This window comes from Onychomys torridus, chromosome 5 (genome assembly GCF_903995425.1).
Source record: "Onychomys torridus chromosome 5, mOncTor1.1, whole genome shotgun sequence".
Taxonomy (NCBI): Eukaryota; Metazoa; Chordata; class Mammalia; order Rodentia; family Cricetidae; genus Onychomys; species Onychomys torridus.
This window is the reverse complement of record NC_050447.1, coordinates 88,877,884-88,900,323: the sequence shown is the minus strand read 5'-3', so window position 1 is coordinate 88,900,323 and position 22,440 is coordinate 88,877,884. Positions and strand designations below refer to the sequence as shown.

Genomic DNA, 22,440 nt, shown 5'->3' with positions numbered 1-22,440 from the left:
GGCTTCTGTGGAAGACTGAGACACATTTTAGGCAGAAACCTGTGAGGCACACATTGATTGTCCACGAAGAACTTTGAAGCTGGAGGGACTCAAATATGTTCCTATCTTCAGAAATTGACGTCTAGATACTGCACTTTCATGTTCTGTGAGAGTGTGGGATCCCCCCCCCCCCCCCAAGTGCTTACCCAGGGCAGCAGAATCAAGGCAGTTGAGCAAGGGCTGCTCTAGGAGCTGGGGAGATGGTGCTTGTTTGCACAGTAATTTTTATTACGTGGTCCAGGGCAATCTGACGTCCTGCAGGCCCCACCTGAATTCCTCCTTTGGTGGCTCTGGGTTGACCTGGGAGGTAACTACTGGTTAACCAACCCAGCTGATACATCCAGGGTGGGACCCGTCAGTGCGTTCCTCAGTCTCTTTAGAGCTAGGTTGTCATTGGATATTTATACCTTCCCCAGAGATTCCACAGCCTAAGGCTTAAGTTCACATAGTTGAGGAATACAAGTACCCTTTTGAAAATCTTGGCTCACAAGGCCCTGAGCTGTTTGAAATGACTTATTTTGTGAAGCTTGTATCTCATAGTTGAATTGCACAGATAACCACAATACCTTTTCTGTTGTGTGTCTGTCCACTCATTACCTGTTTATTGAGACAGGATCTTACTCTCAGGCTGGAATCTCAACTCACTGCCCTCCCACCCCAGCTTCCTTCACACTGTGAGGGCAGGTGTGTGCTGCCTCCCCCCATATGAAATACTGTAAATGTACTGGGTTCATTGAATCCCGGGAACACCTATTCGAATTAGGCGTTCTTGCTGCATTTCTCTGTGTGGAAACTGGGAAGTGGCTGTGAAATCTCCCTTCTAGCAGTCTTTACGTTTAGCTCCTACACATCCATTTTCATGCCCGAGAGAGAAGCCATGATGCTCACAAAGCTGATTTTAGAAACTGCCTCAGTGTTACATCCTTAGCCTAGCTCTGTCCCGTAGGCGGCAGCATCCAGTAGCCTAAGCGATGTGTCTTAGTTAGGGTTCCCATTGCTGTGATGAAACACCATGACCATAACAACTGGGGAGGAAAGGGCTTATTTGGCTTATATGTCCACATCACTATTGGTAGTTGAAGGAAGTCAGGGCAGGAACCTGGAGGCAGGAGCTGATATAGAGGTCATGGAGTGGGTGCTGCTTACTGTCTTGCTCTATATGACTTGTTCAGCCGACTTTCTTAAAGAACCCAGGACCACTAGCCTGTGTAATGGTCTGGACTTCCCATGTCAGTCACTAATACCTGCAGCCTGACCTTATGGGGGCATTTTCTCAATTGAGGTTTCTCTTCTCGGTGACTCTAGCTCATGTCAAGTTGATATAAAACTATTCCGCAGTGTCTGTGGGATTGCTTGTTGCCCACAGCATCACTCCTTTCTCTATTTTGTTTTGAAATGACACACAGATATATGGATTAATATGACGGGCTTAATTTTATGATTCCTGGTTTATAAAAACTGCCCCATCTGATTAATAAGCGTATTTTTTTTATGATAGTGTTTTCTGATGTGTTTTTGTGCCCTGTTGACTGTGGCAGTAATCAGATTATTTAAATATTTGGCTGCGATTGGGAATAGGCTAGCCTATTACTTGTAACTTACTGGAAAGTTTAGACAGTCATAGCAAACTGAGTTTTTTTTTTTTTTTTTCTGACAAATTTAGAAATATGTGTGCATTAAAGAAATAGCAATCAACAAAATTAGGCCAGGATGGAGCTGAGTGGCAGCATTCTTGTCTGGGTGCTGGAGTCTGTGGGTTCCACTTCAGTAACGTAAAGAAAACAAATTCCTCCAGTGAATGAGGAGTCTGAGGACTGGAGGGGAGCACGCCGGACCAGTGCAGAGCTGACTGCAGTTATTTCTTACTGCTATCCACTTTACTTTTTAGTTTTTAAACGACTAGTTGTGTCTGTGCACACACGTGTGTGCTACTGTAGTGCGTGGCAGCCAGAGGAAAACTCGCAGAAGTCAGCTCTTTCCTTTCACCGTGTACCCCTACCCACAGATTTTGAGTCAGGGTCTCTCACGGAAGCTGGGGCTTGCCATTTCGTCTGGTGTCTGAACTTCCCAGGATTTCCTGCTTCTGCTCTCTGGTACCTGGTTAGGTAGCTCTCCACTATGCCCGGTGTTTACCCATGTGCCTGGGATCCGAACTCAGGTCCTCATGCTTGCACTGCAAACACACATAGGGTCATTATCTCAGCTCCCAAGGCCGTGGTAACTGCACAAAGAAAGCCATAGATTGTGATGTGGTTTCCCACCACACAGTGCATTGGTTTTTGTTTTTAAACCTTAAAAAGAGTTACCTAGAAAAAGACTTTAAATAGTGTTACTTGCTTTATAAAAGCTTCAAATGGATTTTTAAAAAGTTTTCTCTTGAACATTTCATTTTTTTTCATGTTTTTGAATGCTAGTCATGATGTTTCCTTTAAATGTGTTTCTGCCTTGATGGACACAAGAGCCCTCTTTTTTTTTAATCTGCAGAGAATGGGACACATCTGCTTATGCTCAGAGAGTGCCACCTGCTGGTGACTTGGGTTTGGACACCAATAAGAGACTTTCCAAAGAAAAGTTGGAGCAGGAACTTAGCTACAGTGACAGTGCAGTGGCCTCAGGCTTTCTACTGTGTCACCCTGAAAGCAAGGTGCTCTAATGCGAAGGAGCCATCACTGCAGCCCCAGCGCCTGTCTGTCTCACTGTAATCGATGCCCAAGTTCATTTTAAAGCACGGTGTACCAGGATGATACAAGACTTGTGAAGTGGGTGTATTTTCATTGTTCTCAGGCTGGGACTGCCTGTTAAAATGGAAATTTAGAAGATTTCTGATAATAGGAAGTTGAGATTAATTCCTGTGGTCTGATTAATAACTAATAACATTTTGATGTTTTAGGACATTGTTCAAAATCACAAGTAACTCAAGCTGAAAGATGCTTAAAAAGCCAAGACACTATCTGGCTGGACAATTTGGGGAGCTCATATCAGAGCCAGAGGGGTTATGTGTCTTTAAGGCACAAAGGCAGCAAGAAAGGAAGTTTTTAAACATACAAGGTTATACCAGGTTTTCTCTCTCCCCCCCCCCCCCCCACCGTGTGTACACACACTCACGCACACATGCACACACGCACACATGGACATGAATTGTTCCTCTGGTGCCAACAATCCTTGTTTTTTGAGACAAGGTATTTCACTTGGTCAGGAATGTAACACGAATTGCTAAATGGTAGGATGCTGGTGGTGACTCTCTCTTCTCTCTCTACTGTTAGTTAATGTATATTTATAATATGTATGTGCTTGATTGCAGATATGGTAGAACTGTCATTGATCTCTGTCACACATTCAAGTTAGAGTGATACTTAATGCACTGGTTCTATCTCCCACCATATGTCTCTGAATTTCCCTATATTAGTGGCAACACGCTCTAGTTTATCATAACTGTGAAATCAGCTTGGCACCAATTCCTCTAGGACAGGTTTGCTCAGCAATTCTGCCTGTGGCCAGAGATGTGCACAGTGCTCCTCTGGCTGCTTCAAAAGATGTGAGATGTGAGCTCATGGGCTGCAGACCTCAGACACCTCTGAGGAGTGCCCTCACCTGCCTCACCAGCTCCTTCTCTGCTCCACCTGGCTCGGAGTGTTCATTCCAGAGCTCACCTGGTGCTGTGTGGTTGGATGAAGAGTCAGCCACCTGCCAGGATGCCACATTCCTGCGGAACCAGCTTCATTCTGCCTCCCTTTCACAGGGCTTACTTCACCAGCCATTCTTCTCACAGTGGTTAGGTTCTTCGCCATGGATGAATAGGGTGTAACTAAAGAAGCAGACATTTTTAAAAGATTAGGGTTCACACCCTCGCCCCCGAATAAGTGCATTGTTCTCAGCTCTGGACTTGGTTTCTTCACAAGTCTTTGTAAAACATGTTACATTGCCTAAAACTTAGAGCCAAGTTAATTTTTGTTATGAACCACACTGCTCTATGTAGTTTTAAAATGTAGTTTTCCTTTGATTACTTGGTGTTGATTTAGAATAAATGAATCATCATTTTCAAGATACTTTGCCTTTATTGCCAAGCTGACAAAAAAAATTGTGTGTGTGTGTGTGTGTGTGTGTGTGTGTGTGTGACAGAGAGAGAGAGAGAGAGAGAGAGAGAGAGAGAGAGAGAGAGAGAGAGAGAGAAAGAGAAAGAATATGAATGAATCTCCACAGTTCTTTGGACACACAGTCTCTTGTGGACCCAGAGCTCAGCAATTGGATAGGCTTGCTGGCCAATGAGCTACAGGGATATACCAGTCCCTCTGTCCCCCCAAGCTGCAGTGCTGGGGTTGTACGCACTCTCTATAGCACCTAGTGGTAAGTCTTCATGATTGTGTGGCCAGTGTATTACCACTGAGCCACTGTCCCAGACTTGACTTCCTTTCTGGTGTAACACAGCATGCGTTTACACCTGGTGTCATGAACAGTGTTTTGTTTCATTGCAAGATGTGACTTTGGGGGAGGGATGGTTCTTAAAGATAAACTTTTCTTGAAATTGTAATGGATTTAGCTTTGCTAAATAATTTTGGACCGTTTTCATGACGTCAGTGGGATTATAACTTCCTTTAATGTACTTGTAGCCTTTTTTCTTCTCTTTGCCTTTCTTTCTGCTGTCTCTTGCCCTCCCTCCCTCCCTCCCTCCCTCCCTCCCTCCCTCCCTCTTCCTTCTTCCCAGTTTGTATATGCAGAGTTTCCTCATTCATTCTAGGCCGACCTGAAACTCCTGAACCTCCCGCCTCAGCTTTCCAAGTTCGGACATTACTTGTGTGTACCACTATGCCTGTCTTAAGAAGTTTTCATCCAGCACAAGGTGACATTATTTCAAGCAATCTTAACAAAGGGAGGCAGAGCCAGGTAGATCTCTGTGAGTTCGAGGCCAGCCTGGTCTACAGAGTGAGATCCAGGACAGGTGCCAAAACTACACAGAGAAACCCTGTCTTGAAAAACAAAATCAAAACCAAACCAAACCAAAACAAAAAAAAGACTTACTTGTTTATGAATATATCCCTGGATAAGTGTGTGTGTGTGTGTGTGCGCGCGCGCGCGCGCGCGCCTGCCTGTGTATTCACAGGAGCCAGAAGAGGTGTGTCACGTGTTCCCTATCACTCTTTGCCCCTTTCCTGAGGCAGTCTCCCTCAGCCCAGAGCTTCTGTTTTTTCAGCTTGCTTGCAAGATAGTGAGCCCCAGGCATCAGGATCCTTTTATCACTGTCCATACCTCCCTGTACCTCATCTCCAAGCTGGGGTTACAGGTTGCAAAGGCCTTTGACTTGTTACATGGGTGCTAGGATCCAGACTCTGGCCTTCTTTGATGTTGGAGAAAGTGCCCTGAACTGCTGGGCCACCTTTCCAGCCACAGAGGAGGTTGCCATCATCATCATCATCTTCTTCTTCCTCTTCCTCCTCCCCCTCTTCCTCTCCCTCCTCTTCTTCTTTTAAACAAAAGAAACCAGCACTAAAAAAGAAGGTCCGTCTGTAATATACACTGGACTTAATTTACTTGAGGGACAGTTTATTTCTAAGGTGCTTTATGCCCCAATCCTGTTCTTTGAGTATTCAAACAAAGGAACGACAAGTTTTTGCAGGAATGCCAGGTGACTGTGGGCAGGCCCATATGGGAAGAAACCTCAGGCTTCTCAGAGAAACAAACACACACCATAGTCCCTAAGGCTCAGCTCGTGAATGGTTCTCCATTCTGGATTACCAGTGCATGAACTCTGATGTTTATTTCATATGTCTTGTGTGCTAACTTTTATGTTGAGTCACTGGTACATACATGTTATGCTGCATGGACACAGGAGTTGAAATCTTGATGCTCCTGAGTTCAGATTGCCTGTCTTACTGCTTTAAAGGTCTTGGCTGTGGGGTGGAGGTCAGAGGGCATGGGCTACAGGTAGCTGGAGGTGGCAGGGATGGTCTGCTTGCTGTCACATGAATATTCTCTCATGGGTGGCTGCTCCTGGTGGTTTCTCCGGAACTCACAGGCACATATTTGTGGCCCTGGTCGTCAGACAAGTTTTGTTTCCTTGTCTAGTCTTGTTGGCTGGCTGGTTATTTTAGTCTTTGGATAAACAGGAAGAGCTACTACAGGCCACTCAGGGAGTGTTTAAGGAACTACTAAACACTTCAAGGGGTGGAGATTGTAACCCGAAAGATTTAACTTGTTTAAGAGGAGTTCCAGTTAACTAATACTCAAGCAATCTTTACAGTTTGAGAACTTGAAGCAGTTGTAGCTTGGGATCTCCCTGTGTCCCCTGTGGTTTTGTTGTGCTCATGGTTGCTGTCCCAGGCCCCTCCTTGTGACAGCTGTTTAACACAGAAGTAGCCCTGGCGATGCTCTGGGGCCAGGTCCTGAGCACGGGACACTCTCACCCGAAGGGCTCTGCCGTGGTCTCTTCTGGCAGAGGTTGGCCTGGGCAAGCTCAGCACAGCTTGTCACCATCTCCGGAAGAAGGGGTGAGGTGGGTGGAAGTATTTGTGCTCAGGTGCAGGTCATGTCCAGGTCCTGTGCAAACACCCTGGGGGTGTTCCAGGCCCTCACCTCTCTCCCAAGAGTCCACTGTGGACATGTAATGATGGTTCTTTAGGAAGTGCTCTTTCTTGGTCTTCAGTATCTCAGTTCTGCAGTCCCCCTACCCATGTGCTGGCATTTGATTTCTGTAACTGGGTGTTGTTTTTGAACTCTTTAGGTACTTGTTGCTTTTACATCCTGGAGAGCAGGAGTAGGCTCATGGAACTGCTTGTCCCCATGTGTTCTGCAGTGATGCTCCTTTCAGACTGGTGGCAGGTTCTTTTTCGTTCTTCATTGATCCTGGGGACAGGGCCTGGCTCATGCTGTGCACATAGAGTTCTGTGCACACAAAATGCTGTTATCTCTGGTGGTGGCTGAGGTTCAGTGAGGCCTCTGGAAGTGGGTGGGTCAGCAGGAGCTGCCATGCAGGGGTGTTTTCACCTGGCCAGTCTTCCACAGGAGTCTAGTGGAGCTGGAATCTCGGGTTTGGAAAGCTTGCCTGGTGGCTGCCTCCACACAGCTCAGAACCTGGTTGTTGCAAGTGTTTATGTTTGTAAGTGTATGTTCAACAGAGAAGGTCACAGACAGCTTACAGTGGTGTGTTGTCAACTTGACACAAACTAGCATCATCTGAGAAGAGGGACCCCTTAGTTGAAGAACTGCCTTCATCAGATTGGCCTGTAGCAGAGTCTGTAGGAACATTGCTTGACTGACATGGATGTAGGTTCTAGCCCATTGTAGGTGGTGCCAGCCCTGGGGAAGTGGTCCTGGTTTGTGTAAGGAAGGCAACCGAGCAAGCCAGTAAGCAGCAGTCCTCTATGCCACCAGGTTTCTGCCTTGGCTTTCCTACATAATGATTAGGATGTGTAAGCCAAATAAACCCTTTCCTCCCCAAGTTGCTTCTGGGCAGTGTTTTCTCACAGCAGCAGAGAAGGGAAACAATACAGGTAGTTTATTTTGTTTTGATTTTAATATTGTCTGTGTTTAGCATTCTGCCTCCATGTATGCCTGTGTACCATGTGTACCTGGTGGCAGAGCAGGTCAAAAGAGAGCGTCGGTTCCTTGGAGCTGGAGTTACAGATGGTTGTGAGCAGTCATGTGGGTGCTGGGAACGGAACCCAGGTCCTCTTGAAGAGCATCTGCTGCTCTTAGCCCCCAGCCACCTCTCCAGCCCCTAATACACACAGTGTAAATTGTGCATTTTGAGCCCCTCCCCCCCCAAAGACAGGGTTTCTCTGTGTAGCTTTGCACCTTTCCTGGAACTCGCTTTGGAGACCAGGCTGGCCTTGAACTCACAGAGATCCGCCTGCCTCTGCCTCCCGAGTGCTGGGATTAAAGGCGTGCGCTGCTGCCGCCGCTGCTGCCGCTGCCGCTGCCTGAACTTTTTTTTTTTTTTTTAAAAAACAGGATTAAAGTGTTTATTTATCTCATTAACCTTATGTAGGGAAACTCTTCCTACAGTGTGTTCCATTCAGGCTGTAGTTCAGACCGTAGAGCTGTGTGGTGCAGAGTGGGCCTGTGGTGCCCACAGTGGAGTGACTTGGCCAGGGCCAGGCCACATCTCATTGCCCTGTAGTCATTATTGATGGAGCAGCTGCCCCGAGGATGCCCTCCTCACCCCAGCATTGCCGCCACTCCCTGGCTGTGTCCTGGAGACCCTGTTCTATCCCCGTGTCTGGGAACTCTCCACTTCCCACTCCGGCTCTGTCCCTGTAATGCCCCGCCAGTTCTGTCCCCATGAAGCTCCCACTCTCTTCCCTTGCCCACTGCTCACCACTGGCCTTCCCCACTGCTCACCGCTGGCCTTCCCCACTGCTCACTGCTGGCCCTCCCCACTGCTCACCTGGTTGGAGAAGCCTCACAGACCTGTTTTACTCTGGTATTCTCCCTCCCTCATCAGATAACACTGCAGTTTCCAGTGTTGTCTTTGAGGAAGTCTGTTTCCTAATTACCAGCTGAGTAATTACAGCCTTTGGAGTTCCTACACAGCTAATTTGTTTCTTTGTTTCCTAGCAGGGCTTTATAAGGGACTTTAAGTGTGCTTGGGAGTGTCACTTTGGGAGGCTGATCCTGTTTCTAGAGCCCTTCCTTGGTGTAGGTGATTACCCGGTATTTGTGGCTATCATTCTCCTCTGGAAATATGTTGAGGCTGTTTCTTTAAAAAAAACAAAACAAAACAAAACAAAAAACCATTTAAACATTTTTTTAAATGTTAAAATATAATTACAGATTCTATTCACCCTTCTATTTCTCTTCAGTCCTTCCCATATTCTCCTGATGTTTCTCAAATTCATAGACTCTATTTCTTTAATTTTGTTACAAATATATTCTTAAATATGTAATTATAACCTACTCAAAAAAGGTATGTGGGGTTAGCCCTCATTTAAAAATTCCCATTTTAGAATAATTCTCCTATAACAGAATAAGTATTAATAGATCAGTCAGCCACAGACAGGACCTCTCTGTCACACATTTACCCCCAGACTCAGGGACCATCATAGGATTGGGTCAACACATCTTCCCGGCATGGCAGAACCAATGCACCCATCAACCTACAGCTGCTGTGGTTGCATGCACACTACCCAAATACCAAGCCAGCCAGTATCCCAGCATGGAGGGGGCAAGGGTTCCCTAACCCACACCCCTAACTGAAGAGCCATGGACACTGGATGGCTTCTAGAGGAGGGATAGTCTGTTTTCTTTAGAGATGTGGCTCCTGGGAGGTCAACCAGGCCCTGGCAGTTGGCCATACACCTAGGGGTATATATGCAGCACAAATTGGGTAAGATGGGTTAATTTAAAACAAACAAACAAACAAATAAAAATAGGACATGACGTTGGGGCCACGACAGGAAACTATGGGTGGATCTAGGAGAAGTTAGGGAGAGGAGTTGGGGGTAGTTAACACGAGCAAAATACACGATATGAAGTTCTCTAAGAATTAATGAGATATAGTAAAAATATTTCCTTATGGGCTGAGGGTTAAAGCAGAAACATCTCCAGGAGGGTGGGGGCTTATCTGTTGCCCAAAGCGCCACCCCCAATAGTGAAGAATGTTATCTAAATATCTGTCAGGGGATAAATGGTGGCATGTGCAGCCACATGAGGCGTCTGTCATGTGGTGGACTGATTAGGATAGATGAAAGTGGATGAAGACCAGCGTCAGGAAGAGGAGATCGATGCCAGGAAGTCAGTGTTGGGGAGAGTGACACAGTGAGTAGGAGTGAGCTGGACTTTCCAGGGGACACGGACACACACACACACACACACACACACACACACACACAGAGCTGAGTAGGAGGAGGGCCTTGACCCTGGTATATAGTGGCAGACACAGATAGACATGGAGGCCTTCCTGTGAGGCTGCCGCTCTCTCTGCTCTGACTGTTGTGTTCCTGGACAATGGACAGTGAAGTCACAGGAAGGAGTCCCTCTGTCGTGGCAGTCCTTTGAAGATACCATCGTAGATCCCTCCCTTGACTGAGGAGAAGAGCCCTCTGGGAGGAGAGGGAACCCCACCTCTGGCATCAGCAGTGCCAGGGAACTCGGAGCACAGGCCTGACACTCTCCCATGGGCTGTTGTGAGTTTCATGCAGAGCACCACTGTCTGGGCCCTGCCTTGTGCCACACTGGTCTTGTGAGGATGTGGTGCTGTGGGGCCCCGGCCCAGAGCCGGCCCAGGGTGGGCTGGGCAGAATTCCATTGGAAAAACCACAAGCTACAGCTGGCTCACTGCTTGCCCAGGCTTCCTAGGTGGAAAGCAGAGGTAGGTACTGAGTCTTGGAATGCTTTGTTTCTTTCCCTTAGCCCCTAGTTCAGGAGTAGTTCTTTTGAGTCAGTCCTGTTTTGGACACCAGGTGTATGGGATTACTCTGTGTGCTTGTGATGGGGTAATCTGAGAGAGGGTTTTTGTTTGTTTATTTTTACACAGGAAGAAGCCAAGAGGTGGGTTCGGAGTAAGTGGGAGAAGGGAGCTGTTCTCGGTTTGCTCTGTTTGTCTCAGAGAATTCTGGGGTGTGGAGATTGGGTTGCAGCATTTCAGTGGGGGTGTTCTTTCTGGGTCAGAGTTTCCTTTGGTTTGAGTTGGGAGTCTTCCTTGTTGGCTTGGGAGTGAATGTGTGAGTGTAGATTTTCTTCTGTTAGCTGATAACTGTCTCTAAATATCTCCGAGGGTGGTTATTTGCATTCTGTTTTGCTGTGTATGAGAGAAAGTTATTTGAGGTCCCTGATTCTGAGTTGATTTTTTTTCTCCTGCAGTTTAGCTCCAATTCTGATGGAATCATAGCCTTTAACTAGGTGCAAATCATTCTTTCCTTACACTCCAGGAAGTGAAAGGTATTGTCTGATGTATGGTGGTAGTGGCGGCGGCGGCGGTGGCGGCGGCGGCGGCAGCAGCGTGGTTGTGTGTGTGTGTGTGTGTGTGTGTGTGTGTGTGGTGTGCGCGCGCGCGCGCGCGCGCACGTGTGTGCGTGCGCTTCAGATCAACCTACATGTTGTTTCTCAGGCTCAGACAGTTTCTTACTGAACAGAGGGGAGGGGGCAGAGATAAACTTGTTTTTCAGGCTCCAGCCATCCTTTTCTGAGACAGTTTCTCACTGAACCTGGAATCACCAAATATGCTAAGCTAGCTGGTCAGTGAGCCCCTGTGCTGGGATTATACATACAAGCTGCTAGGCCTTGTCTCTTTCAAAAGCCTTGGCTCCTCGAAACCAAACTCAGGTCCTCATGCTTGTGAGGGAAGCACATTGCCAGCCGAGCTCTTCCTAGACACGAAACGGTCTTCATTACTACCCCCACCCCTCGCTTCTAATTTTAAAATACCCTTCTTTTGGTTAAGGTTTTCTCTTGGTTCAATTTCTCCTTTTTATGGTGGCCCCTTTGACCAGCTTCTTGGATCTTCGGTAAAAGATGGCAGTGTGTCCTGGAGGGAATGACTTCGATTTCCAAGTCTTTAGCGTTTGCCGGCTCTGCCCTTCTGTTGGCTAGGTGGCGATCACCTCACTCAAGTGACGTTTCTCAGTATTTCATCTCTTATACAAAACGGAGCAGAAGACTTACTTTGTAAGTCAGCAAGAGTAGCCCAGAGATATGCTCAAGGACAGGTGGCCCCACCTGTGGCCCTTCACCCGGCGAACTCAGGGGTTGAGAGACATGGGTGCACCACCTGGGGCCAGCCTTCAGGGAGCTTATGGTGGTAGTGCTGCGGATGGAGCTTTGAGGCTGCCCTGCAGTCTGCCTGGTTAATCCCTAGGCTTGGATGCCCTACACATTCAGTGCCTCGCATACGTTCTTCCTTTGTCTCTCTCACCATCAGGTGGCAGTACTGGCCTCTTCGATCCCTCACATTCTCTGGGACTGGAGTCAAGATGCCAGGGTATCCTGACTCCTAGACAAAACGAACCTGTGGTTGAGAGCGAAGGTGTCCAAGCTGCACTCTGGTCTCTTCACTACATGGGGGATTGCCTAGCTGGATTCTAACAGTCATGTATGTGGTGTCATCTGGACTGTAAGAGTAATCAGTGGGGATTCCTTAGCCAGGCTAGAGAACTAGGGGATGAAAGATGAACAGCAGGCTTGACCATGGACTTTTCTGGGCTCTTAGCAAAGCACAGGGCTATTTGCTGATTAGATTTCCCAAGAGGTACTGTGTGAAGCCATTGCTTTGCATAATCCAGTCAGTCTGTCTGCTTCTGTAGTACACAGCATTTATGTAAGACAGCACTTGTTTTGCGCTTTAAAAAAGCTTATAAAAAGTCCCTTTGGGTATTTTACCAATGAGAACAGCAGAATCCCACAGGAGCAGAAAGGGAACAGGCTCTTCAGTACAAGTCAGTGTCTAGATGGCAGCATTCTGGTGAGGAACAGGTAAGTTCCAGGAGGTGGGAGGCAGGCTGGGGCAGGGTGTTGTGTGCTCTGCCCATGACTGTTATATAGTAGCAAGATGGGGGCAGGAGCAAAGAGAGATGTGGCAGCGGCAGTAATTATAGTACTGACCATGAGCAAGAAAGACTGACAAGCAACCAGAGAGGAAGAAATGCATTCACCGGTTGTTTACATGGTTAGGTCAAAGATTATATCAACTTCATTTGGGAAAATCAGAAAGTGGGGGGAAGCAACTTGTAGGGAGCCTAGGGTTACTTCCTTTGAACAAAGAGGTAATTTTCTGGTAATTTTCTTTTTTAAAGACAGGTTCTCATGTAGGCAGTGCTGGCCTGGAACTCACCATGTAGCCAAGGGTGAGCTTGAACCTCTGTTCTTCCTGGCTTCACTTTCCTAGTGCTGGTATTATTGTCATATTCCATCAGATCTGTGGTGCTGTGAATGGAACGCTGTCTTCATGCATGTTGGACAAGCCATCTACCAACTGAGCCACATCCCCAGTCCTGGGAAAAAAGCTTGAATTGCTGTTCAGTGTTCCATGGATTGGATGCGCTCAACTTGTTTTGGAAAACTGCATGTTTACCTGGAGATCAACCACATATATCTCTACACATTTTTAGTTATTTTATCTGTAGATATTTTCAATTTTAAGCCTTTAAAAATATTTATTTACATGATACCATATCTCTCCCTGCAAGTCACATTAGTGAGTTGGAGGTTCAGCTCAGTAGGTAGATTACTTGCCCTGAATGTGTGTAATGCTCTGTATTTCATCCTTAGCATTGAATAAAAATTTCCAGCCCCTGCTCCCCACTCATGTGCTTGACAGTTTTACACCCTGGAACACTGGTCATGCTGGCTTCTTGTGTTCTCATGAACTCAGTCACTACATTTGTTCAAAGTTTGCTCTGGTTTATGGTTCGTTATGAACAGTCCAAGGATAGTTGGGGGTTAGCTGTGTCTGCTGACAACTGGCCAGGCAGGGCAGTGGGAGGGATGCTAGGGATGGAAGTCATGTGATGATGCTCTACAGGACAGATCCCAGTTCCCACCCTGGGCTCACTCTCTGCAGAGACGTCTTGCATCATCGTCCAGCTCCAGCACCTCCACCCTCCACTGGCCAGCTGCTGCATCCAGGAAAGGGCTGTGCTACCACTCACTGCCTCTCTTGTATGTCAGCATGGAGGACAGTGGCCTTCTCAGACTTCTCTGCTTGGGAACCTTAGCTCTTCTTTGTCTAATATCAATTCTTGTAACACTGTCCACACTTCTGTTGATAGGGTCTCTCATTAACCTGGAGCTCACCCATTAGGCTTGACCATCTGGTCATCTGGCCATCTGGCCGATGAGCACCCTTCCTGCTTCTCAGCACTGCTATTACAAGCACAAGCCCCTACACCTGGCAGGTTTACATTGTTCTGGGGACTGTACTCAGGTTCTCTTTCTTGCAAGGCAAGCACTTTGCCAACTGAGCCATCCCTCAACTTGAACAAGCTATTTTAAAATAATAGCACGGGTTATGAACTTCATTGATGACTATTTCATAACATATTTTCTAAGAAGGGTATTTCCTTCTATAGTCACAAAACCATTATTATAGTTAGGAAAATTAACAATTTCTAACAATTATTTGATGCATAATCTATGATAACAGTTTCCAAGTAGTCCACAAGATGTCTTTAAACTTTATTGCATGTATTAGGTATGATGGTTGCAGGTCTATAATCCCAGCTGTCTGTTTAAGGCGGGCCTGCCTGCACTGTAGAACAAATTCAAGGCCATCTTTTGAAACTGAGTGAAGCAATCAATGCCTTACTATTAAGTGCGGGACATAGCTAAGTCAGTGTTAGAATGCTTACACAGCATGTGTGAGGGCCCAGTTTATTCCCCAGTACTGCGACCCTTTTAATGATTGTGTGGTATTTTGGATGGAACTTGGGGCCTTGTGTAGTTAGCTCCAACACTGAGCCACATTCCTAGCCTGACTTTCTTTTTTTTGTGAAAATTCTAACAAGGATTCAGCCAAGAACCATATTTGAGTATTCTCATGCTTCTATAGTCCCTTTGATCTTGAACAGCCCTGTTATTTTAAAATGACAAACTTTTATCATTTTTTTCTTGAAAAGGATTTGAACCACCAATTCACCCATTGCCTAGCTTCTTAGCTGTTGACATCTAATGGTATTCACCTTCTTCCTACCTTCACAAGCACGTAACTACAGGTTACAAAAATGCCAATTAGGTGTTTTTTCAGTATGCCACTTCTCACCCATAACTACTTCTGCAGGCATTCCCTTCAAACAAGAATGTACTTGGACTTAACTGCTAGACATTGCTCACACCACAACTCATTATTATATTTAATGTCCTTTTCACAGGATAGTGTCTCTAGTGTCCCATGCTGCACTTAGGTTGGCAGAAGTGAACTCTCTCTAGATTTTATTCATTTTTATTTTATGTGTATAGGTGTTTTACATGCGTGTCTGTGCATTATGTGCAGTGTCCTCAGGGGCCAGAAGAGGGGGGTTAGATCCCTTTTAACTGGAGTTATAGACAGTTGTGAGCACCTTTGGGTGCTGGAACCTGAAGTTGAGTCCTCTGGAAAAGCTGTTTGTGCTCTTAACTGAGCCACCCTCCCCTAGTCTTGGACTTTTCCTTTAAAAAAAAAAAAATCACTTTAGCTGTGTTTCTAAAAAGCACCTTACATTTTATACTTGTCCGGTTGCTTACTGGGTTCTCCATTCCCTGGCCTGTGTGTTGGGAAGGTTATGATCTGATTGGGTTGACTCAGGAAGGTTCCTATTGCTACCAGACTGGAGAAAAAGCTATGTTGATGGCCCTGGCCAAGTTCGGTTCCAGGAGCCCACACAGTGGAAGGAGACAAACTACTCTACAAGTTATCTTGTAGTGTGTACACACACACACACACACACACACACACACACACACACACACACACAGAGGGTTGTGTCTCCTTGTTACTGTGAGTGTATTGTGACTGCTCCTGTGATTGTGAGGACATGTGCAGATGTATGCCTGTGTCTGTGGAGGCCAGAGGTTGACTTTGGTTATCTTTGCTCAATCACTGTCCCCTGCTTTTTTGAGACAGAGTCTCTCAATGAACACAGACCTCCTCCATTTAGCTTTACCTGCTAGCCAGTGAGCTTCAAACCTGCTCACCCCCAGCTGCAGCTCTAGACGAGCATGCCACCACACACAGGCCCTCCTTTCTCTCATCCTTCTACCTCCACCTCAGTAGTGCTGGGATTACAGGCATGTGCCACCACACCAGCTTTTATGTGGTGCTAGGGATGCATTCCAGGGCTTCATTCTTGCTACCAGGCACTCTTACCAACTGAGTTCTTACGTGGGGATAGTCTTTATTAGCAGTGGCTTCTAGGATAGTGGATTGTTGAGAAATGTTGGATGTCATGTAGTTACCCATTATTCTGGTGGTGATTCCTTTATTTTGACACATTGCTGGGGGTGTTCTGTGTAGGTCTTATAGGAAACAGGTGGCATAGTAGACCAGGCAAGAATGTTGTGGACACTATAATATATGGAGTATACCCTTGGTAGTTACTCTTCTGGTCTTGATTGATGTGTGGTCTGGAAGGATACGTGTGCCATAGTCCGTCATGGCTGTGGTGTTTATTGCTGGCTTTTCTCTGCAATAGATGTGCATGGCCAGGAGTGGGCTTTCCAGGCTCTGGTCACGCCTGCTTGGTTGAACTCCCATGTTGGTGTTTTTATTTCCCCCATTCTTTGTGGTGCAGTATGACTTGAAGTTTGAGCATGCTGTGTTGTGTGTAGAGCTGAGTCTTTCTGGCCTGGTAGTGTGCTTCAGTGGCAATGCTGAGTGTCACACTCACACTCACACTCAGTGCTGCATGGAAGTGGGAACAGTAACAGCCGTGGCCACTATGTGCAAAGTCAGATACAGTCAAACTGGCTATCAGCTTTGACACCTCCGACTGTAACGACAGCGGGAATGGTGGGAGCAGGGAGAGCATTTACCAGAAAGTTTTGAAAGATGACTTTAATAAGAAAAAGTATTAGGAATGAAGAAAATAGAGACTGGAAAGTCAATGAAGAGTTAGAATATTCAAAACTAGAAAAAGCAGGATAGGAAATGGGAGGGTTATGGATTAGGAATAGGAGAGAGTTTATAGACCCAAGGTTCAGGAAACTGATGGAGGAGGACCACAAACTGAAGCCAGCCTTGTTCACATAGTTCCAGACACACTAGAGATACATAGAGTGATACACTGAATTAAAAGGAAAACAAAACCACCACCACCGCCACCGCCACCGCCACCACCACAGCCCTTCCTGGCCTTAATGTTGTGGATGGAGGTCATTCCAGATCCCCTCCTTACCTCTGTTTTTTTTACTGAGGTGTGCTCTGTGGGGAGAGCCAGTCATGTGCTCATTCCCTCTCCTCTGAAAGCCATAACAGCTGGATACATGTCACAACCATGTGGCATGTCTGACTGTTTTAATCAGCCCCTCCCCCATGTTGCGTCCACAAGTCTCAAAAATGATGAAAAAAATTATGGGCTATTTTAGAGAAGAGACAATGATTGTCAGCATCAGATTTTGCTGGTAGATGAAGGACTGAGAGAGGACCAGTTGCATGTAGCAATGCGGACACATTTATGAGCCGTTTTGGAGTGTGGTGGGAGCATGCTTGAGTGCAGTGGGACTGTGGGAGATGAGCCCGAAGCAACAAACATATTGAATATTGAAAAAAAAAGTTTATGTGTGTACATGTAGGTGTGTGCCTGTGCCTGTACTATGTATGTATTTGGAGGCTGGAGGACAACCCCACATGTTATTCTCAGGAATGCTAACCATATGCTTTAAGGCATGGTTCCTTGACTTGTAGTTCACTGTCTAGGCTAGACTGGCTGACTTCATAGCCCCAGGGATTCTCTAGTCTACTCAGTGCCAGTGCTGGGGTTACAAGTATGTGCCACTGGCCGGGTGGCGGTGGTACATGCCTTTAATCCCAGCACTCTGGAGGCAGAGGCAGGTGGATCTCTGTGAGTTTGAGGCCAGCCTGGTCTACAGAGTGAGATCCAGGACAGCCTCCAAAGCTACAGAGAAACCCTGTCTTTGGAAAACAAAACAAAACAATAATAACAACAAAATAAGTATGTACCACCACACATGGTGCTTTTAAAAAAATGCCATATATATGTATATGTATATATAATTGTGCTTACCCCATTAATATGTACACTATTTTGATAACTTTATGACTTTTTAAAGGTGTGTGTGTGTGTGTGTGTGTGTGTGTGTGTGTGTGTGTAATATCTGTGGAGAATATTCCTAAATTTTGGGATGATGACATCAGTTCCCCCTTTTTCTAATTATTTTTAAAACATTTTTATAATGTAATAACATCTGTCCCTTCCCTCTCCTCCCTCTAAAGTGTCCCATATACTCTCCCACCTCTCCTCCTTTCAAAATCATGACATTTTCCATTGTTACTGCATGTATACATATATGTTCCTAAATATAACCTGTTCAGTCAATAAAATGCCACTCATGTGTCTTTTTTCAGTGCTGACCATTTGGCACTGGCTAACAGTTGATGTGCTCAACCCTGAGGAAGACCATCTCTCCCGTTCCCAACTATCCTCAGTTGATTATAGTTCTTTGGGTAGGGTTGGGGCCACATCCACGTTGGCATATCTACCAGAGTCGTTCTTGTTCAGCTCATATTTAGGCAGTCACGTAGGCCAGGAGACATCTCACAGCAAACTCCCTGCTCCTCTGGCTCTTACAGTCTTTCCGCTCCCTCCTTGGCAGTGTTCCCTCTGCCTTAGGTCTGCAAATGTTTTCTTGTATCTGCTGTGACTAGGCTCCACAGTTCTGCATTTTGTTTGGTACACACGTGCTTTTTATCTGGTTCTGGCCATCAAACTCAAGTTCTTAAAAGCATGCCACTGACTGAGCCATCCCCCCTTCTTACCAGTTCTTTAAAAACATTTGTGGTTAAGATGATTGCAGAATTGATTTATCAATTAGAGGGTGGGAACTGTGTGTTTAGCACTTGTAAAAGCAAATCATTTTGAGACAGCTATTAAAGCCGCTATGTAACATCTGGCTTCTCCTTTGTGTGTGTTTAGGAGTATTGGTGGTAGGCTGGACAGAGACTTCTTGTCTGTCCTGGGGGCATGATGGTCAGGCAGATCTCTTGGACAAAATGAGGTCGGAGAAGACATGGCAGGTAGACAGTGGAGAAGGAAGGAGTTCTTAATGGAGATGCTAGTGCGTGTGGGGTCCACACTTGGTGGGTTGGGAAAGGGAGGTGTTGGGGAAGAGGATGTCATGGAGCAGATGAATGGAAGGCGAGATCTTATCTCCACGAGTTCTCAGATTGAATTCCTCTGAGTCCTTAGCCAAAAAGGTTTTAGTTCCTGTGTCTTCACACCTTATAAGCCTTTCTCCACCCAGCCATTTCACTTCCTTCCTAGTGCTGGGATTAAAGGCGTGTGTGCTTCCCAAATACTGGTAGCAAAGACATGAGATCTCAAGTGCTTCGATTAAAGGCGGGTGACTCCCAAGTACTGGGATTAAAGGTGTGTGCCACCACTGCCTGGCTGTTTCTCTCTTAGGCTCAGTCAGTCTCATGTAGTCTAGGGTGGCTTTGAATTCACAGAGATCCAGATGGATCTCTGCCCCCCCAGGGCTAGGATTAAAGGCTAGGCCACCACTGCCTGGCCTCTGTTTAATCCAGTGGCTGGCTCTGTCCTCTGGTCCTCAGACAAGCTTGATTTGATACACAATATATCACCACACAGACTGGGAAGGATGAAGGCAGGAGGTTGAGCAAATGCTCAGGTATGGCTTCCTTTTCAGGCCTGGCTGCAATGCCTGTGAAGCTTGCAGGTGCTAATCCAGAAGGAGACGATGTATGAAGAGTGGGCTCAGTAAACTGTTTTGGAGGGCTGTCTGCTGTCTGTGTAGAAATGTTGTAAAAGTGGAAGTTGCTTCTTCATGCTAGCACTTGCTGGGTGGGGGTGGGTGAGTGGTGGTGGGCAGGATGCGCTTGTTCTACCTGGCCAGGTGAGGGGTGAGGGGCTCCTGAGGGCATTAGTTACTTAAGTTTCCTTAGCACAGTTAATACTCCATTTGACTCAGAGATTTGGATTGTGGAAGGTGCATTGTGGTTTGTCTGGGGACTTCAGCTGCTAAACAGATGTAGAAACAACAGATTCTGAAACACTCAAGGTGGTGGTCTTAGAAGTATGCTGTGGTTGACTTAAAAATTAAGGGATCATGGGATTAGTTACACTACATAGATGAAGAGGATGCCAAGGTGTGTGTATGTGTCTGTGTGTTGTGTGCACGTGTTTGTATGTATTTCTATATGTATCTGTGTGTGTGTGTGTGTGTGTGTGTGTGTGTGTCTATGTATGTAAATATGTATGTATGTGTAGTGTAGTATAGTGTGTATGTGTGTGTTTGTATTTTGGTTTGTGTGTTGTTTAGTTTCATGTCAACCTTACATAAGTTATAGTAATTTGGGAAGAGGGACTCTCAATTGAGAAAATGCCTCTATGTAATTTGCCTGTAGGCAAGTCTATAGTGCATTTTCTTGACTAGTCATTGATAGGAGTGGGCCTAGCTCACTGGGGGCAGTCAGTCCATCCCCAGTGCTCCTAAATGGTATAAAAAAGCAGGCTGAGCAAGCCATGGAGAGCCAGCCTTAGCCAATAAATAGCACTCCTCCATATCTTCTGGTTCAGTTCCTGCCTCCAGGTCCCTGCTTTGGCGTCCCTCAGTGGACGGTGGCCCAGAATACATGAGTGAGTGCTTTATGTTCTCTCTGCCCCAAGTTGTTTTTGTCATGGTGTTTTGTCACATTACTAGAAACCCTAACTAACATAGTATGTGGTGTATGCATGTGTATGCTGTTTGTGTGTGTTGTGTGTGCATAGGTCTGTATATGTATCTGGTATGTCTAGTGTGTGTTTTCATTCTAGATGAATGGTTCCCCTTAGAGAAGTCTTGTTAGCTGAGGCACTTGACACGGTCCTGTGTACGGTATTGACCAGTAAGGTCTGGGCTGCTTGTCCTGCTGGCTAAACAGTGACAAGGAGAGTAATCTCCATTTCTGCGACACCACGTGTTGTGTGTTAGTGGATCTGAGGCATGGCTGTGTGGAGATGGGTTTGGGCAGCATCCAGAGAATGCTGACCTCTGCCACTGCCCTGCCCGCCTTGGTTCAGAGATCTGGTAGAATCTGTGTTTAAGCTAGCACTGATCTTTTGTTTTCAAGACAGGCCTGTACCAAACATCCTTTCTTAGGAGAAAACAGTCTGAACACAATGTTTGGGTAGCAGGTCTGTGGTTTTGGCGAAGTCAGTTCATGACAGCAACACAATTTCCTGTATTTTCATATGAGCATATGCATCAGAGTTACTGGTGCAGCGCAAGAACAGCCGTGTCCTCAACTTACTTAAAATGACTTCTCAGATTACAAGCGTTCGCTCTCGCTCTCTCTCTCTCTCCCCCCCCCCCCCCTCCCTCCCTCTCTCTCTCTCCCCCTCTCTCTGTGTGTTTAAATTCACCATACAAGAATATTTATTTATTTATTTGTTTGTTTGTTTATTTATTTATGAATGACAGGGTTTTTTGGGTAGCTGTGGCTGTCTGGGAACTCACTTTGTAGATCAGGCTGGCCTCGAACTCACAGAGATCCACCTGCCTCTGCCTCCTGAGTGCTGGGATTAAAGGCGTGTGCTACAATTGCCTGGTTAATATTTAAAGGTTTTAAGTGGCACCCTTTCCCTTTTCTCCTTTCTCTCCAACTCCACTGTTGAGCAACATGACCTGCATCCTTGATGGGTTGCTTTAAATAGTTCATTATGCACATGTCCATGTGGGCTGGGTTTGTTCTTCTTGAGCATAGGTTCACAACACACCTTTCTTGGTCTGTGTGCTGGTTTATCAGCAGCTCTGTCCATTGATTCAGGACAGTTTGAGAAGAGCACATTGACTCTCCAGTGTATGCAATATGCTATCTGCAGATGAACAGATACACGAGGTTTCAGATGCAGAATGAAGTGTTTTCATAGATTGCTTGGTTGGGGTTCTTACATAGTTTGTATGTCTGACAATGGAAAGTCTGATCTATTGAAGAGAAATCAGTGTCTCTGAGGCCGTGAGTTTTCCTGTCACAATAATGACACGGGGACAAGGGGAAGAGTATATGTGAGTGACCTAATCATAGAGGAAGAGGAAAACTGACTCTCCCATGCGTTGAGCCCTGTCTGAAGTTTTAATTGGTTGTAATATTATAGATATTCCCTTTAATGGTTAGGAAGTTATTAAGAGTTTAAATTGTTGAATTCCCTGGGTGCTAACATATTGGATATTTCTGCTTTTTTGTTCAGGATCCAAACTACTGGATACAGGTGCATCGCTTGGAGCACGGAGATGGAGGGATTCTCGACCTGGACGACATCCTCTGTGACGTTGCAGATGACAAAGACAGAGTGAGTCCATGGTGGGGTCAGTCTGCTCTCAAGGCAGTGGTCCAGGCTGAGAGAGAGTGGCGGGGAGGAGCCCCCCTTCTGTGCTAGAACCTGAAAAGTCACACGGCCCCCCACTGCCTTCTGATCTGTGTCACAGCACATGGGAAGGACCTCACTGCCCCATGCCAAACTGTAGTGATTCTCCTGATACCGAGGATTTAACACTTCTGCATGACAACTTTTATAGTGGAAATGCAACAGAGCATCCTTTGCCATCTCTCCCTTATTTTTGCCCAACACAAGCTCTCCTTTGGCAGCGCAGGTCCGTCATGCTGAAGAACTTGTTTCTGATCTTGTAGGATGCGTGGAGTCTTCTAGTTCTGGTCTCAGGGCTGGCTCAGAGATGGTCCAGTGTGATGACTGGCCTACTTGAGCTGCTGTCGTGTTACACGTGGGTGTGTGTGCTCCAGGCATTTTTGTTTGTGAAGTGTGT

The 22,440-nt window shown here is 46.2% G+C and overlaps 1 protein-coding gene across 7 annotated transcripts in view; it reads left to right on the top strand.

Moving 5' to 3' along the window:
* The window catches only part of Pard3 (par-3 family cell polarity regulator), a 539,860-nt gene that overhangs the window by 73,117 nt on the left and 444,303 nt on the right, over positions 1-22,440 (top strand). For all 7 annotated transcript variants that reach the window (XM_036187591.1, XM_036187588.1, XM_036187587.1 and 4 more), the window contains exon 2: positions 21,867-21,968. In XM_036187591.1, coding sequence (XP_036043484.1) covers positions 21,867-21,968 — 102 coding nt within the window. The remainder of the gene's footprint in view (positions 1-21,866; positions 21,969-22,440) is intronic.